We start from the raw sequence: 15,967 nt of genomic DNA on the forward strand, positions 1-15,967 counted from the left end.
GCTCGCAGCCAGGCAGCCCCAGCCTGTGCCATTGCCAGGGTGAGTCCCCTGCAGGGGCAGACACTGCTGTTTGTCCTTCTGGGGCTTCCTGAGGTTCCTACCAAGATGTGCTCTCCTCCTTGAAGCCCTTCATTGAGCACAGAGGCCTGGGTGGGTGTTCCAGTAAAGACCCAGACACAGAAGGCATTGAGTCCCTCAACCCCAGCATCACTCTCTGCTGTTATTGAACTTCCCTCCCCACCCAGTAACAGCCCCACATTTCCCTTGTTCTGCCTTGGTCTCTGATGCAGTGGTCTCTTTTCTTGCAGCCACCAACTCCAGGTGAGCTTTGCCCTTCCCAAAGTCATCCCTGCATAGCAAAGGCGATGCACATAGACTCCTTGTCTGTCCTTGTCCTTGCTGTCACCCCTGGCAGCTGCTTTGTGGCCCCTATCTGCACCCTGTGCTGTGACAGCCCAGCCCTGCTGCCCCACACATGGTCCCACAGCCCCACGGTGCAGGCACAGCACAGGACAGGGTGCATTTGGGGTGGGGAACGGTCTCCCGGTGTGATGCCCACATGGTCCTTGGTGCTTTCTCACCCCATGGCCTTCCTGTGTGGCAGCCTCTCCAAGCTCCTGGAGAGGCTGTGTCAGCTGTGGGGTTCACAGACAGCTCTGCTCCAGGGTCTGCCAGGGTCTGGGCCAGGAGAGAGGCTGGGCAGGGCTGGCCATTCCCTGAGACAGGCCCTGAGCCCAGCAGGAGGATGGAGATGGCCTCACAGGGAACCTCACCCGTAAACCTGGGCTGAGCGGCCAGTGCTGGAAATGGCCCATGAGAGGTGGCCAGTGGCTGGGGGGTGACGAAGGCCCTGGGCCACCTTCCTGGTCTGTCCATGCCGTCAAGGTCACAGAGCAGCTTCCTCTCTCCTGCACCTGCAGGGCATTGATCCCTCCCACAAGCCCTGGCTCTGCACCACAACCCCTGGTGTGAGTCTTCACCCTGCATGGTCATGCAGCACGAGATACAGGCTGATGTTTTTCTCTCCCAGGTACTTTCCAGCCCAGCTCAGCTCCCTCGAGTCTCTCCCACCTCCCCTGCCCTCTCTCCACCTTCAATGCCCTCTTCCCAGCAAAGCCCAGTGTGGGGCTGGTCCCACAGCAGTGCCCACTGCAGGTGCTCTGTCACCCCACAGCCTCTGCCCCTCTGAAGGACACAGCAGCTCCTGGGGGTCAGAAAGTGGTCAGCCCCGGAGGTTGGTGAACACGCATGGCAAAAGGAAAAGGAGGCACCTGTGTCCTTTGCTCTCCTTTCCAGGATATCCTGAGAGGTCCTCAGCCCCTCCATGCCATCCCATCTCCCCAGACCAGCACAAAAGCCCTGGCCCTTGAGGTACTCCTTGGACAGTGCTCCATGCCCAGAGGAACCAAATGTCCAACAGCAGCTCCATCACCCAGTTCCTCCTCCTGCCATTCACAGACACACGGGAGCTGCAGCTCTTGCACTTCTGGCTCTTCCTGGGCATCTACCTGGCTGCTCTCCTGGGCAACAGCCTCATCATCACCACCACAGCCTGTGACCAGCACCTCCACACCCCCATGTACTTCTTCCTCCTCAACCTCTCCCTCCTTGACCTGGGCTTCATCTCTACCACTGTCCCCAAACCCATGGCCAATTCCCTCTGGGACACCAGGGCCATTTCTTATATGGGATGTACTGCCCAAGTCTTTCTGTTTTTCTTTTTCACTTCAGCAGAGTATTGTCTCCTCACCATCATGTCCTACGACCACTACATTGCGATCTGTAAACCCCTGCACTACGGGACCCTCCTGGGCAGCAGAGCTTGTGGCCACACGGCAGCAGCTGCCTGGGCCAGTGGGTTTCTCAGTGCTCTGCTGCACATGGGCAATACATTTTCACTGCCACTGTGCAAGGGCAATGCCCTGGACCAGTTCTTCTGTGAAATCCCCCAGATCCTCAAATTGTCCTGCTTAGATGCCTGCCTCAGGGAAGCTGGTCTTATTGCTTTTAATGCTTTTCTATTTTGGGGATATTTTGTGTTCATCGTGCTGTCCTATGTGCAGATCTTCAGGGCCGTGCTGAGGATCCCCTCTGAGCAGGGACAGCACAAAGCCTTTTCCACATGCCTCCTTCACCTGGCCGTGGTCAACCTGTTTGTCAGCACCTCTTCTTTTGCGTACCTGAAGCCCCCCTCCATCTCCTCTCCATCCCTGGATCTGGTGGTGTCTGTTCTGTACTCAGTGGTGCCTCCAACATTGAACCCCCTCATCTACAGCATGAGGAACCAGGAGCTAAAGGATGCTCTAAGGAAGCTGATGAGTGAATGTTTTCAGCCATACACTGCCCACCTTCCTCTTCAATGGCTCCAGTGTACATCATGACAGGCCAATCTTTGTTTCCCTCTTATACATTTTTTTTCTTTTTCCACTTCTGATATTGTTGTTTTCAAAGAAATGCCACCCTACATCTCCACCTGCTTAAATATCCACCCATGTTGTGTGATCCAGAGACCTTGTTTAACCAGGTAGTGTCTTAAATACAAGTGAAATAAATGAACATGATTTTTAATTTTTTTTATTTTTTAGGGTTTTTTTCTTATGTCTGAGACCCATTCTCATTGTATCAGGGATGAATGGGAAATGAAAATGGTGGAGAGAGGGCAGGGGAGGTGGGAGAGACTCGAGGGAGCTGGGCTGGGCTGGAAAGTACCTGGGAGAGAAAAACATCAGCCTGTATCTCGTGCTGCATGACCATGCAGGGTGAAGACTCACACCAGGGGTTGTGGTGCAGAGCCAGGGCTTGTGGGAGGGATCAATGTCCTGCAGGTGCAGGAGAGAGGAAGCTGCTCTGTGACCTTGGCGGCATGGACACACCAGGAAGGTGGCCCAGGGCCTTCGTCACCCCCCAGCCACTGGCCACCTCTCATGGGCCATTTCCAGCACTGGCCACTCAGCCCAGGTTTACGGGTGAGGTTCCCTGTGAGGCCATCTCCATCCTCCTGCTGGGCTCAGGGCCTGTCTCAGGGAATGGCCAGCCCTGCCCAGCCTCTCTCCTGGCCCAGACCCTGGCAGACCCTGGAGCAGGGCTGTCTGTGAACCCCACAGCTGACACAGCCTCTCCAGGAGCTTGGAGAGGCTGCCACACAGGAAGGCCATGGGGTGAGAAAGCACCAAGGACCATGTGGGCATCACACTGGGAGACCGTTCCCCACCCCAAATGCACCCTGTCCTGTGCTGTGCCTGCACCGTGGGGCTGTGGGACCATGTGTGGGGCAGCAGGGCTGGGCTGTCACAGCACAGGGTGCAGACAGGGGCCACAAAGCAGCTGCCAGGGGTGACAGCAAGGACAAGGACAGACAAGGAGTCTATGTGCATCGCCTTTGCTGTGCAGGGATGACTTTGGGAAGGGAAAAGCTCACCTGGAGTTGGTGGCTGCAAGAAAAGAGACCACTGCATCAGAGACCAAGGCAGAACAAGGGAAATGTGGGGCTGTTACTGGATGGGGAGGGGAATTTAATAACAGCAGAGAGTGATGCTGGGGTTGAGGGACTCAATGCCTTCTGTGTCTGGGTCTTTACTGGAACACCCACCCAGGCCTCTGTGCTCAATGAAGGGGTTCAAGGAGGAGAGCACATCTTGGCAGGAACCTCAGGAAGCCCCAGAAGGACAAAGAGCAGTGTCTGCCCCTGCAGGGGACTCACCCTGGCAATGGCACAGGCTGGGGCTGCCTGGCTGCGAGCAGCTCTGTGGGAAAGGTCTGGGTGGGCAGGGAGCTGGGCAGGAGGCAGCGTGTGCCCTGGTGCAAGGGAGGCCAGGAGCACCCTGGGCTGTGCCACCAGGAGCACGGCCAGGAGATGGAGGGAAGGGATTCTCTGGAATACTCCATCCAGATCTCAGATCCCAATTCAGGAAAGATACTGGCAAGCTGGAGTGGGTTGAGCAAAGGGCCCCGGGGACAGCCAGGGACTGGAGCACTTTGCCTGTGGGGAGAGGCTGGGGGAGCCGGGCTTGTCCATGCCAGAGAAGGGAAGGCTGACAGGGACCTCATCACAGCCTGCCAGTGCCAACGAGGAGGGGATGGAGAATGCAGAGCCAGGCTCTTCACTGTAGTGCATTGCAGAAGGACAGAAAACAATGGGTGGAAGGTGAAAGAGGTGAGGTTCAGCCAGGACATAAGGAAAAGTTTTTTTCCCTAGAACAGGGGTGTCAAATTCACTTTCACTGGGGGCCACATCTGCCTCACGGTTGCCTTGAAAGGGACGAATGTAATTTTAGGACTGTATATATACAACTATTCCTACATTTATACAGTCTTAAAATTACAGTTGGCCCTTTGAAGGCAACCGTGAGGCTGATGTGGTCCCAGTGAAAATGAGTTTGACACCCCTGCCCTAGGAGCTCAGCCAAGTGCTGCCTCGGGTCACCCAGAGAGGCTGAGCAGCCTGTGTCCTTGGAGGTTTTCAAACTCTGATTGAATCAGGGCTTGAACACCTTGGTCTGACCCAGTTTGTGACAGGTTGGACTGCAGACTCCTGAGGGCCCTTCAACCTCACTTCTCATTTGATCCCATTGTGATGTTGGCCTCTGTTTCTAACTGGTCAGAGCAGACGATTATGGGGCATGAATCCACCTGTGCTTTGGGTGACCATCTAAACCAACATCTCAACCAGTGAACCAGTCAACGCCTCAGTGTGACTCGCTCTGGGCGAAGTGTGAAGAGTCCTGGGCAGGGAAGGTTTAGAGGGCATGGGGCGCTATACAAGACAGAAAATGATCTTGGCTTAATGCCTGTAGGCCCATCAGATGTCAGCTGATGTCAATGAAAATTAAAATAAGAACTGAAGACAAATATTCAAAGCAAAGAAAGATGTCAACATCCTTTTTTTTTTTTTTTTAAGTCTTTGGGAGGTTTTCTTTTCTTCAAAAAGGAAAGTTTTTCCCAGAAACAGAAATGGATATAAGACACACATGTCTTCAGCTACACGGACAAGCTTTTTATGTATTACTTTTTTACATATAAAAAAAAAAGTTCAAATGTGAATTACCGGCAAGCGTACTAAGGGGAGGAGAACGTTGGTCTTCCCCTCTACTTCTGTTACCAACACTCTATTATTTCATCTCCCTTGTCATTCAGCAGTTTCCAGCTCTCCTGATTCAAGGTCCATGTCAAAGGAAAACTTTTCAGCAGACTGTCTGGACACACACCCTTCCCAGAACTCTCAGGTTTTCTCCTCCACTTCCTCTTTGGTCATTCAGTTGCCTCTCAACTGTTTGGTTTCTGCTTGGAGCTTCAGGGAGTTACAAACTTGCCCCATTCTTCAGAGCTCTAATTAACACGGCAGTCAACACATTATTTGTGTTTACATCTATCCTTTCCTAACTCTGTCTAAAACAGTTCTTGTGTGGATGTCCCTTGTGCATGGTGGACGTCACCAAATCCAGCATAGATGGTTGTGGAAAGTGTTTTACTTTATTAAATTATATTGTGTTTACTTGTTGGCATCGAGGAGAAACCTTTCTGTGCCTGAGTGCAGCCAGGTCTCTAAGGAGAGCAGGTGGGAGCTGGTGCAGAGGAGCTGCACCATCCACCTGCAGACCTCAGTGGAGAAGTCTGATGTAAGGAAAAGTGATGCAAGCCCCAGGTGGCCAAGGACGGAACTGGCAGACTTTGTGGGGAGGGATGAGGAGCAAGGTTGTCCATACAGTGTCCGACCTTAAGGGACAGCTTCTCCTGCCTGTCCCGGTGTATTCAGGTGACCCTCAGGATCAATGCCCAGTGTAGAATGCTGCTGTCACTTCTTCTATGAAATCAAGAATGATAGAAAGTACCGTTGAAAGAAAAAACCCTCTCTTATGAAATCTTCTTTGAAATCTTCATCACGAAGTAACCCACCGAAACCTCTCCAAATAGCTGTACAAGTCTTGCAGACTTGAAGAAAATGACAGGAAAAGACATGGCTCGTTAGGGCTTTTTGTATTTTAATGAGCCCCATGGCATATTTGGTGCTGAGTCCATGAACCTCAGATACCAAGAGCAGACTGAAGAATCTCCTCAAGAAGTCCAAGTCAGAAGCAAACTCCAAAGTTCCTTGAAGCACTAATGGGTGCCACTGAGGCCATTACTGACAAAGCCTCCTCAGGGACTCGTTAGAACAGATAATTGGAGACTGCGATTACATCAGGCAAAGGCAAAGTGCAGCAGCTCGGATGCTGAGAAAACCCTTGGTTTGTTTGATGAAGGAGGATGGTCAAACCTTGAGCCCCTGCCCCTACAAAGGGAGATCCTGTCCCTCACGCGTGTCTCAGGGCTCTTCCTGGGGATGTGGGGAGTACGATGCCATTGAGGGACAACAATGTGACACCTCCCAACCTCCCTTGGGGAGGTGCAAGGAGCAATGAGGCCTCATGGCCATGACAATGATGGGTCTCCTCTTAGGCCTCAGTGGCAGGGACATCAGCCATAGCCAAGGGGACAAAGACCTTGGGCCTTCCAGGGACATTCAGCCTCACCCTTGGCCATCTCCACCACAGGCCGTTCTACACTGTCCCAGGCCTGTGGCTGTTTCCCTGCAGGCTGCAGACACCCCATGCGCTTCCCCACCTTGTGCTCACCCCAGTATGTCCCCTCCTGTGCTGCTGTCTCTCCATCCTCCCCAGCTGTTCCTTGAAACACAAAGCCATGGCTGATCCAGACGCCTCTGGATGTCCACAGCACTGTGCTCAGAATGACATTTCTTTATCCTCAGGTCCACTCTGGACCTCCAGAGCTGCAGTTTTTTATGGCTTTCCTTTCTCATGCCGTTTCCCACCACCAAAAAGAGTGTCAGCATCTTGGAAAGTGATTTTCAAGATTTCCCGAGCTACTATTATTCTTCCCTGCCATGGTTTTACCCCAGCCAGCAACTAAAACCATGATAGTTGGTCACATACTTCCTCCACCCCGCCAAAGTGGGGCAGGGGAGAGAAGTGAAAGGGAAGGGACAAACTTGTGGGTTGAGAAAAAACAGTTTAATAAGACAACAATGTAATAACAAAATACTACTACTACTAATATACTAATACTAGAGTGCCTTTCTTATGAGAAGAGACTGAGAGAGCTGAGTCTGTTCAGCCTGGAGAAGGATGAGAGGCGATCTCATCAATGTTCATAAATATCTTAAGGATGGATGTCAAGAGCATGGGACCAGACTCATTTCAGTGATGCTCAATGATAGGATGACAGGCAACAGGCACTGAAGCACAGGAGGTTCCGTCTGAATATGAGGAAAAATTTCTCTACTTTGAGGTTGACAGACACTGGAACAGGCTGCCCAGAGAGGTTCTGGAGTCTCCTTCTCTGGAGACATTCAAACCCGCCTGGAGACTTCCTGTGAAATCCACGCTAGGTGATCCTACTTTAGCAGGTGGGTTGGATTAGATGATCTCCAGAGGTCCCTTCCAACTGCAACCATTCTGTGATTCTGAGTATAAACCCAGAGTGAGATGCCCCAATTTACTCAGTTGGATGCCTTCCCTTGGCAGGACTAAAGGCGATCCATTCCTGACCCTCCCTGGGTGTCCTGACCAGTGATGGGACAATGAAACGGTGCTTTCTGGACCTAACTCTAGTTTTGACAGGCGAAATGACATAGCTGGAAAGAAGTGGAATGCCTTCTTTGCCTCAGTCTTTTACAGTCAAACCAGTTGTGCTCCAGGTACACATCCCCCTGAGCCAGAAGACAGGGACAGGGAGCAGAATGTAGTCCAATAATCTGAGGGGAAGTGGTTGGTGACCTGTTACACCACTTAGACACACACAAGTCTATGGGGCCAGATGGGATCCATCCAAGGCTGCTGAGGGAGCTTCCAGAAGTGATCACTAAGCCACTTTCAATTGTCAATCAGCAACCCTGGCTAACTGGGGAGGTCCAGTCGACTTGAAGTTGGCGAATGTGATGCCCGTCTACAAGAAGGGTCAGAAGGAGGATCCAGGGAATTACAGGCCTGTCAATCTGACCTTGGTGCCAGGGAAGCTCATGGAACAGATCATCCTGAGTGACATCACATGACACACACAGGACAACCAAGCAATCAGGCCCAGTCAGCATGGGTTTATGAAAGGCAGGTCCTGCTTGACCAGCCTGATCTCCTGTGACAAGGTGACCTGCTTACTTGATGAGGGAGAGGCTGAGGATGCTGTGTACTTGGACTTCAGTAAAGCCTTTGACACTATGAATCTGTGATGGCAGATTTCAACTTTTCATTGCAACAGCTCAGCCTTGCAGCAGCTGTGACCTCCAGGAGGAGATCCCCTGGAGCCGTTCCCATCAGTTCTCGCCGGCTCTTCACACTGCCAGGTTGCCAAGGGACCAATCTCGAGCGCAATGGGAGTTCATGTGTATGGCAGCAGAGCACCGAGGGTTTGTGATCATCGCTGGGTATTCCCCAAGGGTTTTTAAATTCTGCAGGAATGTAAAGGATTTGGAAACACCACAGCCCTTCTATTGCAAGTTGGTGGAGGTGTGGGCAGCCATTTTTCTCTTTGTGTGTTTTTGTGGCCACTGGATGTGAAATCCTGATCCTAAGTAGCTCAGAGCTGAAAGAAGAGGTTGGTTTTTCTGCCAGAAATATGTTTCAGGAATTGCTCCGAGGATTTTTCTCCTCCACCTTCATCTCCACTGCCAGCTCTCCACAGTGACAATCAAGCAAAGTGAATTCAACCCGCAAGGACTAGGAGCAGAGATGAGGCTTATCTCAGAGCAGGAGGGAGATTCCCATGAGAGCTCATGAGTGCTACATCAGCAAAACTATAACTGTTAGAAAACAAGGGACAGCGGTGGAGGCAGAGCTTCCCCTGTCCTGCTGGAATGGCAGGAGAATCCTGTGGCCCTGCCAGCGGGCACGTGCACTCTTGGGTTCTGCTCCTATTGCAGCCAAGGATGTGCTAAGAAAGGATCCTGCAGGCTTTGCAGCTCTTCTGCCATGAGGAGAGCAGAGCAGCTTCAGCTGCTGTTACAAAAAGGCAGAGAAGCAGAGCTCACCGTGGCGAGATTGGCACTGTAGTGATTCTGCTGACTCTTCCACCTCATGGAATCGCACGGGCTGGCAGCTGTGTGCACTGTGCTGGGGCCCAGCACCCTGGGCAACATGTAGGTGCCTGGACCTGCAAGAGGAATGGGAAGAGAAGAAACCTCTGGGGCAGAGACAGGCACCCTGCAAAGGCTGCTGTGGCAGCTGCACGTCCCCCTGAGATCTGGAGCCTTCACTGAGGCAGTTGATGGCTCTTTAGCACCTTTTGTGCCCCACTGTGCCTGTCCCCAGGTACGCACCAGAGTGGTACCAAGGTGCTGCCAGTCACATCCTCCCCTGCCCCGGGCAGGGTGACTTCACCTCCACCAGCTTGGGGGGCAGGAAGGGTGGGACCCTCGGTCAATTGACAGGGTCCTTAATGGGATCCTGAGTCGATTGACAGGGTCTTCAACAAAGGAGGTGCCCAGAGTAGCTGCAAATCTTCTGGACCATGTTGTAATGCCCACAGTATTTATCTGTATTATATCTGACCAGCCTATAAAACGGGGTTCCCACAGAAGACCCCTTTGAGTGGTCTTCTCGGAGCTGCGGGTCTGTGAAGTGGAGCCCTTTCCTTAGACTGGTACGCCGTCTAAGGAGACTTCCCGGGACTGAGAGCACCTCAGCTTCTTGTTTGGTGAGTGGTTATTTACTGGATAGATCCTTGCATGAGTCCTTGTCTAACCAGGTAAGTGTGAGCCCTTGCCTAACCCAGGCAAGCAATTATTTCTTGTGGGTTCCCTGGACTCAAGAGGCCTCTGGTTTTCTTTCTTGTGACTGAATGCATGCACGTTGTGCATCGTCATTATTCTTATGTTGTTGTACCACAATAATCCCCTCAACTGATATCTGATCGATATTTTACGTTGTTGCAGTGCTAACTAATTGTATAAACCCTGTTTCTAGTCAGTGTATTTGCTACACTTTTCCAGCCAGAATAAAATCTGGTTTGAACTTGTTGTTCACCTAAAACTGACTTTGAGGTGCCTCCATGACACCTGCTCAGAGGAGCAGGAAGGATGTCTGCCCCCTTTCCCAATCCTTCCACCTTCTGCCACGCTGGGGCACTGTTGGCAGCTCCGAAACTGAGCTGTCAGTGCTTCTGTGGGATGAGATGAGTTTGTGCTGGAACTGCAAGAACCAGGAAGAAAAAATGCCCAAGGGGTTCACTGGAACTTCACAGCTCTGGTAAAACCATCTGCCCGCTGTACCCCTATTTCCTCAGAGCCAGCAGCACAGCTTGGGTGGGGGGAAAGGCACAGATCAGACCTTGGGACTGAGAGATGAGCACAAGCACCTGCCAAGGCAGCTGCAGCCAACCAGGAGTACTCCCCACTGGCTTCTACTGCACATGAAGGAAGCTTGTCAGGAAACAGCTGTGTCCTGCAGTGGAGGCTTTGAACTGGCCCTGGTTAACAAGCTGAGCAGCAGACTGTCAGTAGAGGATGCTTGAGCTGCAAGGGTGTGGTGGTATTCTGACATCAAGCCTGTGAGAAACTACGAGAGTCAATGGCGGGGGAACAAGCGTTGGTGGAAAAACAAGAAGCAAGGCCTGTACTGATTATATATTAAGGCCAGAGGGATTGATACAGGACTGATACATCAAGGACAGGGGGTAACTTGTGACATCAAAAAATGCTTTTCTGGTAGCAGCTTTGGTAGGAACACAAAATGTATCGCTTATGTAATGCCTAACTTAGCAAATCAGCAATGCTGGAACAAGCATCCTATCAAGTATAAATACAAGCCTGAATTTGTAATAAATGTTTCTCCCTGCACCTTATCGAGAGTCCGTGCCTCACATGCTATGCAAGGGTAGGTGTCTCCCCGCAGTCACTTACCTGGAGGGAGGTCGGTTTTGATGCCCCTGTGCCGGAAGGACATGGACTGCACAGGAGGGCACTTCAGGACGTGTCTGTTGGGCTTCTCAGGGCAGTAATCGCCTAGGGCAGAGGACAACAGCACAAAAGCAGTGAAGATGTGGCCTTTTTTCTCAAGCCAAGGAGGCAATTTCAACAAGAGCTGCTCTCCTTAACCACTGCAGAAGTGCCAGCTGCTGGAAAACATCTACAGCTCATTGAAGGGGTGAGCTGAGCCTTTTGTACCCATCTCTCTTTTGCACCCATCTAACTTTTGTGCCACTGCTGCAGGGAAATGTGAAAACATCCTAGTCTTATCTGAACAAACAGGGTTCAGGCATGATCTCGAAGTTCATCTTGGGAAGTCCACCCATGGGAGAGGTGGGAGCCACGTACTCCCCATTCCTGGCCATGGAGGCTTCATGCAATATCGAGGACCTGGCGAGCAGCTGCCTTCTGCAGAAGGTTCTGCCACTTGACAGGGGTAAGTGGGGGCTCTGGGGGGTTGTGGTTCAGGTAACCTATGAAGAACAGCACATGAAAGGCCACCTGCAGGCAACCCCATTTCAAAGCTCCTTTGAAGCTGCAGGAGACTGAGCTGCCGAGCTCACAAAATTCCCATCCTTTTTCCTCCAAGAGTAATAAAGGTGAGCTGTACTGTGCCTTGTAGTAACAAACAGTAAATCTCTAAGCACAAATGCTTCTGCAACTGCATTGCTAAATAATCTTAAAAAGAAACTGGACCTCCTGACAGTCTGGATCCAGTGATAATCATAGAGAAATAAAAACTAAAAAACAAACAAACAAACCTCACATGTACTGGGTTTGCGTGGGAAGGTTTTAGGAGCAGGGGGCTTCTCTGAGAAGGGGGAAAAAGGGAAACAGGTTTGTAGCTGATTTTACCACGGGTGTGCTCAACACACCTCTCTGATCCTTGTTTTACCTGTTGTTCCTCGGACTGAGTATTTGGGTCCAGGGCTGGTGAACTGGGCCATGATGGGGCCCCATGGGCCATGAGGTCTCCAAGTCCCCACCCGGGCTCCGTCCATGCTGTGAGATGCTGATAAAACCTGAGGAAAGATCAGAAGAGAGTCTTGGTACTTTGACCTGTGCCTTAGGAGTTGTCAATCACTGTTCAAATGATTGTGCTGTACACTGATAGAGTGAACTTGCCATCAAACTTGGTTAAGTTGCACTTTTACAACATCATACTAAAAGCACTTTTGCTAATATCTTTGACAGGGGTTCTCTAAGCCATCTCAGTCACCCACTGGTGACATCTTGTTCCTGTACCGCGAGAGTTCTGTCTCACCAGAGAATACCAATGTTCTCAACAAAAGAACATTTTTTACTATGAGGTTGGCAAGACCCTGGAACAGGTTGCCCAGAGCAGTTGTGGATTCCTCATCAGTGGATTTGCTCAAGGCCTGGGGATGCAAATCCCCTCAGGCACAATGGAGCTCATCCCTGATGCTGAACTAGGGCAGGGAAGGAGGAGTCTCAGGACTCCACCTGTCTCAGCCATGGCCGTCGAAAGGGAAGAGGACGACAATGTCTGCATCTGCTTCGTCTCTGTGGCACAGAGCGTGGCGAGCAGTGAGGGCAGCCAGAGATCTGGCAAGAAAGGTTGTGGTGTCAGTGGCCAGGGGACCCTGGGGACAGCCTGGGACTGTCATGGAAACGCACTATGACATCGGGAGGCTGTGCTATTGCATCACCTGGCTGATCCAGGGCTGGGGATGTCCAGCCTGCAGGGCCAGACCTTCCTGAGGTCTGCTTTCCTGCCTCAATGCGTATTTTCAGGGTGCACATGAGACAGATTTGGAACGTCAGGAGAGAGTGGGGGAGCTTTCCAAAGCACCTGGTTTTTACACTGCCCTTGCACTCAGTGACGGTGTTGACAAGTGACATAGCGGTCACAGAGCTCCGCTGGGGAGCAGAGGCTTTGCCTGCTGAGGCAAACCAACACTTCCAGATTCACTGCTCTAAGACTGTTAGAGGCGATTTGGGCTTCAATACCAGAGCAAAAGCATTTCCATCACAGAACCCCAGCCACCAACTCTGTGATCATCTTGTCAGAGACCCACAAACGCCGTGTTGCAAAACACGTGATGGCTGTAAAAAGTGTCCTGTCCTCCCCAAATCATTCTTTCCCTCATACCCTCAGATTACTGCAGTAATAATTATATAACTGCATGAAGAAAATTAAGTCGCTTTCAGCCAAACTAGATGTGGACAGGCTGGAGAGGGTCCAGAGAAGGGCACAGAGATGATCAAAGGACTGGGCAGCCGCCATACGAGGAAAGGCTGAGAGAACCGGGCTTGTTCAGCCTGGAGAAAAGGCGGCTCAGGGAGAGCTCAGCACCATGTTCCAGTGTTTCCAGGGTGGCTACAAAGATGGACATGCCCTTTGTACAAGGAGTCCCAGGGAACAGACAAGGGCTGATGGGTACAAGCTACTCCTGGGGAGATCCTGACTGGACACAAGCAGGAAATTTTTCACCATGAGAGCCATCAGCCATTGGAATAATCTCCCCAGGGAAGTGGTGAATTCCCCAAAATTGGACACTTTAAAGATTCAGCTGGACGGGGTGCTGGGCCAGCTTGTCTAGACTGGGCTTGTGCCAGGAAAGGTTGGACCAGGTGATCCTTGTCCCTTCCAGTCAGGGATTCTGTGATTGTATGAGAATGTCTGCACAGTGGTGTGTGAGCACATGCGTATGCGTGTATGTAGGTCTGTGTGTATGCATGTATGTGTGTGTGTGCAGATGTGTGACTGTGTGTGGAACCAGGTCCCAGGAGCTGGGCTGGCACGGTGGTCTGTCATGGGGCATCCCACTGACCAGCATCCACATCTGGGACGGACACATCTGGGGGTTATGCGCTTCTCTACCAAAACCAGATTTCTTATTGACCCAGATTATGTCAGTGACTCATTCACCTGAATGGAAGAGATTTGGGGGAGAGAAAAGACAGGGTCCAGCCCCTTTCAAAGCACAACGCATCATGTCGATGTCCCCAGCCAGATCCCAGTGTCCACCTACAAACCAAACCCCCACTCCAGGAGACACCCAGCTGCCCACAACTCAGTGCTTCTGGACTCTGATTTTCTTCTTTCACCGCCTCCCCAAACCATCCCCTGGTTCCTTTGCCCAGACCGGGGGTAGCGGCCCCACGCGTGTGCCACTCGTGCCGCTCTCACCTCTGCAGCTCCCGCAGCCGCTCCAGCTGGTGCTGCTGCTCCAGCGCACTCAGGTGCTGCTGGTGCTGCGCCAGCAGCTCTGCCTGCTCCTGCCTCGCGTCCTGCCGCTGCCACAGCAGCCGAGCCGCCCGCTGCTCCTTCTCTCGCCCCAGCACCTGCTCCCGCTGCCCGTGGGTCTCCTGCACCTTCACAGAATCACAGAATCACAGAATGTCAGGGATTGGAAGGGACCTCGAAAGCTCATCCAGTCCAATCCCCCCGCCGGAGCAGGAACACCCAGATGAGGCTACACAGGAAGGTGTCCAGACGGGTTTGAATGTCTGCAGAGAAGGTGACTCCACAACCTCCCTGGGCAGCCTGGCCCAGGGTTCTGTCACCCTCACTGAGAAGTTTCTTCTCCAATTTAAGTGGAACCTCCTGTGTTCCAGTTTGAACCCATTATCCCTCGTCTTACCACTGGCTGCCACCGAGAAGAGCCTGGCTCCATCCTCCTGACACCTTCACCGAGGTCCTGCCCGGAGAGAGCCCCTGAGGGGTGACGGCACAGAGCTGTTGCTGTCATCACAACACCCGCACGCTGCACCCCAAGTGCGCAGAGGATTTGGGAACAGGACGCTGAGCTCGGGCTGCTCCGCAGTCGGAGCCCTGACCCCTCTGCTGCCGCCCAGTGCTGCCCTGGCTGGGGACGTGCTGGCCACGGCACCGGCCCCTCCTCCCGCTCACCCGCGGGACAGTGCTGGTGACAGCGGACCCCACCCGGGCTCACCCCTGGGGCTCCTCTGCCCCACCAGCCCCAGCCCGCCCGCCCCAGGGATGGATGCGGGAAGCGCCTCACAGCTCCCAGCCCAGCTCCTCCCTGAGCCCGCCCCGACAGCCGCGCTCGGGGAATCCAGGGGCCGAGAGCTTCCCCCCCTGCACCTCCACCGGCTCCCACTGCTCGCCCGGGGGAACCGGGGCTCCTCGGCCCGTCACCCCCCGGCCGTGCCGAACTCCCGCCCGGCCCCGCCGCCGCACGGCGCGGCGCTCAGCCAGCCGCCGCCCGCATGGAGCGCGCCGCCCTCGGGGAAGGACCCGTTCCCATAGCGACAGGGGCTGCGCCGCGCGGGGCCGGCCCTGGAAAGCCCCCGCTGCCATAGCAACGGGGGTGTCCGCTGCGCGGCCTGACTAGAAATAGCCCCAGAGCCGCAGCGGCTCGGGCTCTTCCCTCGCCCCGGGCTGCTCCTGCCCGTGTCGCCCTCGCTCCTCTGTCCCCAGAGCGAATCCCCCTGAAGGGACCAGAGTGGCCCTGCTGCCACTACGGGGCTGGAGCAGCCTTGCAGCCCCTCTGCAAGTCGTTTGCTTACATCCCCCTAGAGCTGAGCAAAGTTCAGCCCGGTCTGCGCAAAGGGGCATCTCTCGTTAGTGTCTCTTTCTTGCTGCTTGGATTCAGACAAAGAGGATCCTCCGGGTTCCCACCGATTCTCAGTTTGGAGCGAATGCTGAGGAAAACGTGAGGAGGTTGTGTTTCTGCTCCTTAAAATATGTCCCTTTTCCACGAGCCTTCCAGCCTGTCCCTGCCCAAGGGACAGCCCAGCTCAGCACCCGGCCCGGGCACCACACGCTGGGTCCGCACTCCTGCCCACAGCATCGAACACAACCAGCGCTCGCAGCTGCAACGCTGGTTTGCTCACAAACCCAACACTCGGCACCACATGGGCTGCTGGGAAGAGAACTCCATCCCAGCCACAACCAGAGCAGATGTCTGACATCAGCTCTGTGCCACTCTGTGTTTTATTCATGGCTGTTACAAGCGAAACCGTATGCCAATCTTAATTATCCAATTAGAATTTATTAAGCAAGCACTAAACAGGCAAAACAGT

General features: G+C 53.1%; 2 protein-coding genes across 5 annotated transcripts; one reads left to right on the top strand and one right to left on the bottom strand.

The window, feature by feature from the left end:
* The first annotated feature begins 1,409 nt into the window (after positions 1-1,409).
* On the top strand, positions 1,410-2,381 carry LOC136002973 (olfactory receptor 14J1-like). Its single transcript, XM_065658210.1, has one exon. It carries the CDS (start codon positions 1,410-1,412, stop codon positions 2,379-2,381), a length of 972 nt encoding a protein of 323 aa, XP_065514282.1.
* A 2,590-nt stretch (positions 2,382-4,971) lies between these two features.
* Positions 4,972-15,138, bottom strand: LOC136002975 (ciliary microtubule associated protein 1A-like). Of its 4 annotated transcripts, XM_065658215.1 has the most exons (6): positions 15,027-15,138; positions 14,563-14,636; positions 14,109-14,293; positions 11,850-11,976; positions 10,889-10,990; positions 4,972-9,141 (listed from the first exon to the last, which is right to left on the bottom strand). In XM_065658215.1, exons 2-5 carry the CDS (start codon positions 14,593-14,595, stop codon positions 10,952-10,954), a joined length of 384 nt encoding a protein of 127 aa, XP_065514287.1. In that variant the 5' UTR covers positions 14,596-14,636; positions 15,027-15,138; the 3' UTR covers positions 4,972-9,141; positions 10,889-10,951. The 4 variants fall into 4 exon arrangements, with proteins under 4 accessions (XP_065514287.1, XP_065514288.1, XP_065514285.1 ...); XM_065658216.1 differs by lacking the exon at positions 14,563-14,636; XM_065658213.1 differs by lacking the exon at positions 15,027-15,138 and having other exon boundaries at positions 14,563-15,017.
* Positions 15,139-15,967: the final 829 nt, after the last annotated feature.

Source organism: Caloenas nicobarica, unplaced genomic scaffold, assembly GCF_036013445.1.
Source record: "Caloenas nicobarica isolate bCalNic1 unplaced genomic scaffold, bCalNic1.hap1 Scaffold_96, whole genome shotgun sequence".
Taxonomy (NCBI): Eukaryota; Metazoa; Chordata; class Aves; order Columbiformes; family Columbidae; genus Caloenas; species Caloenas nicobarica.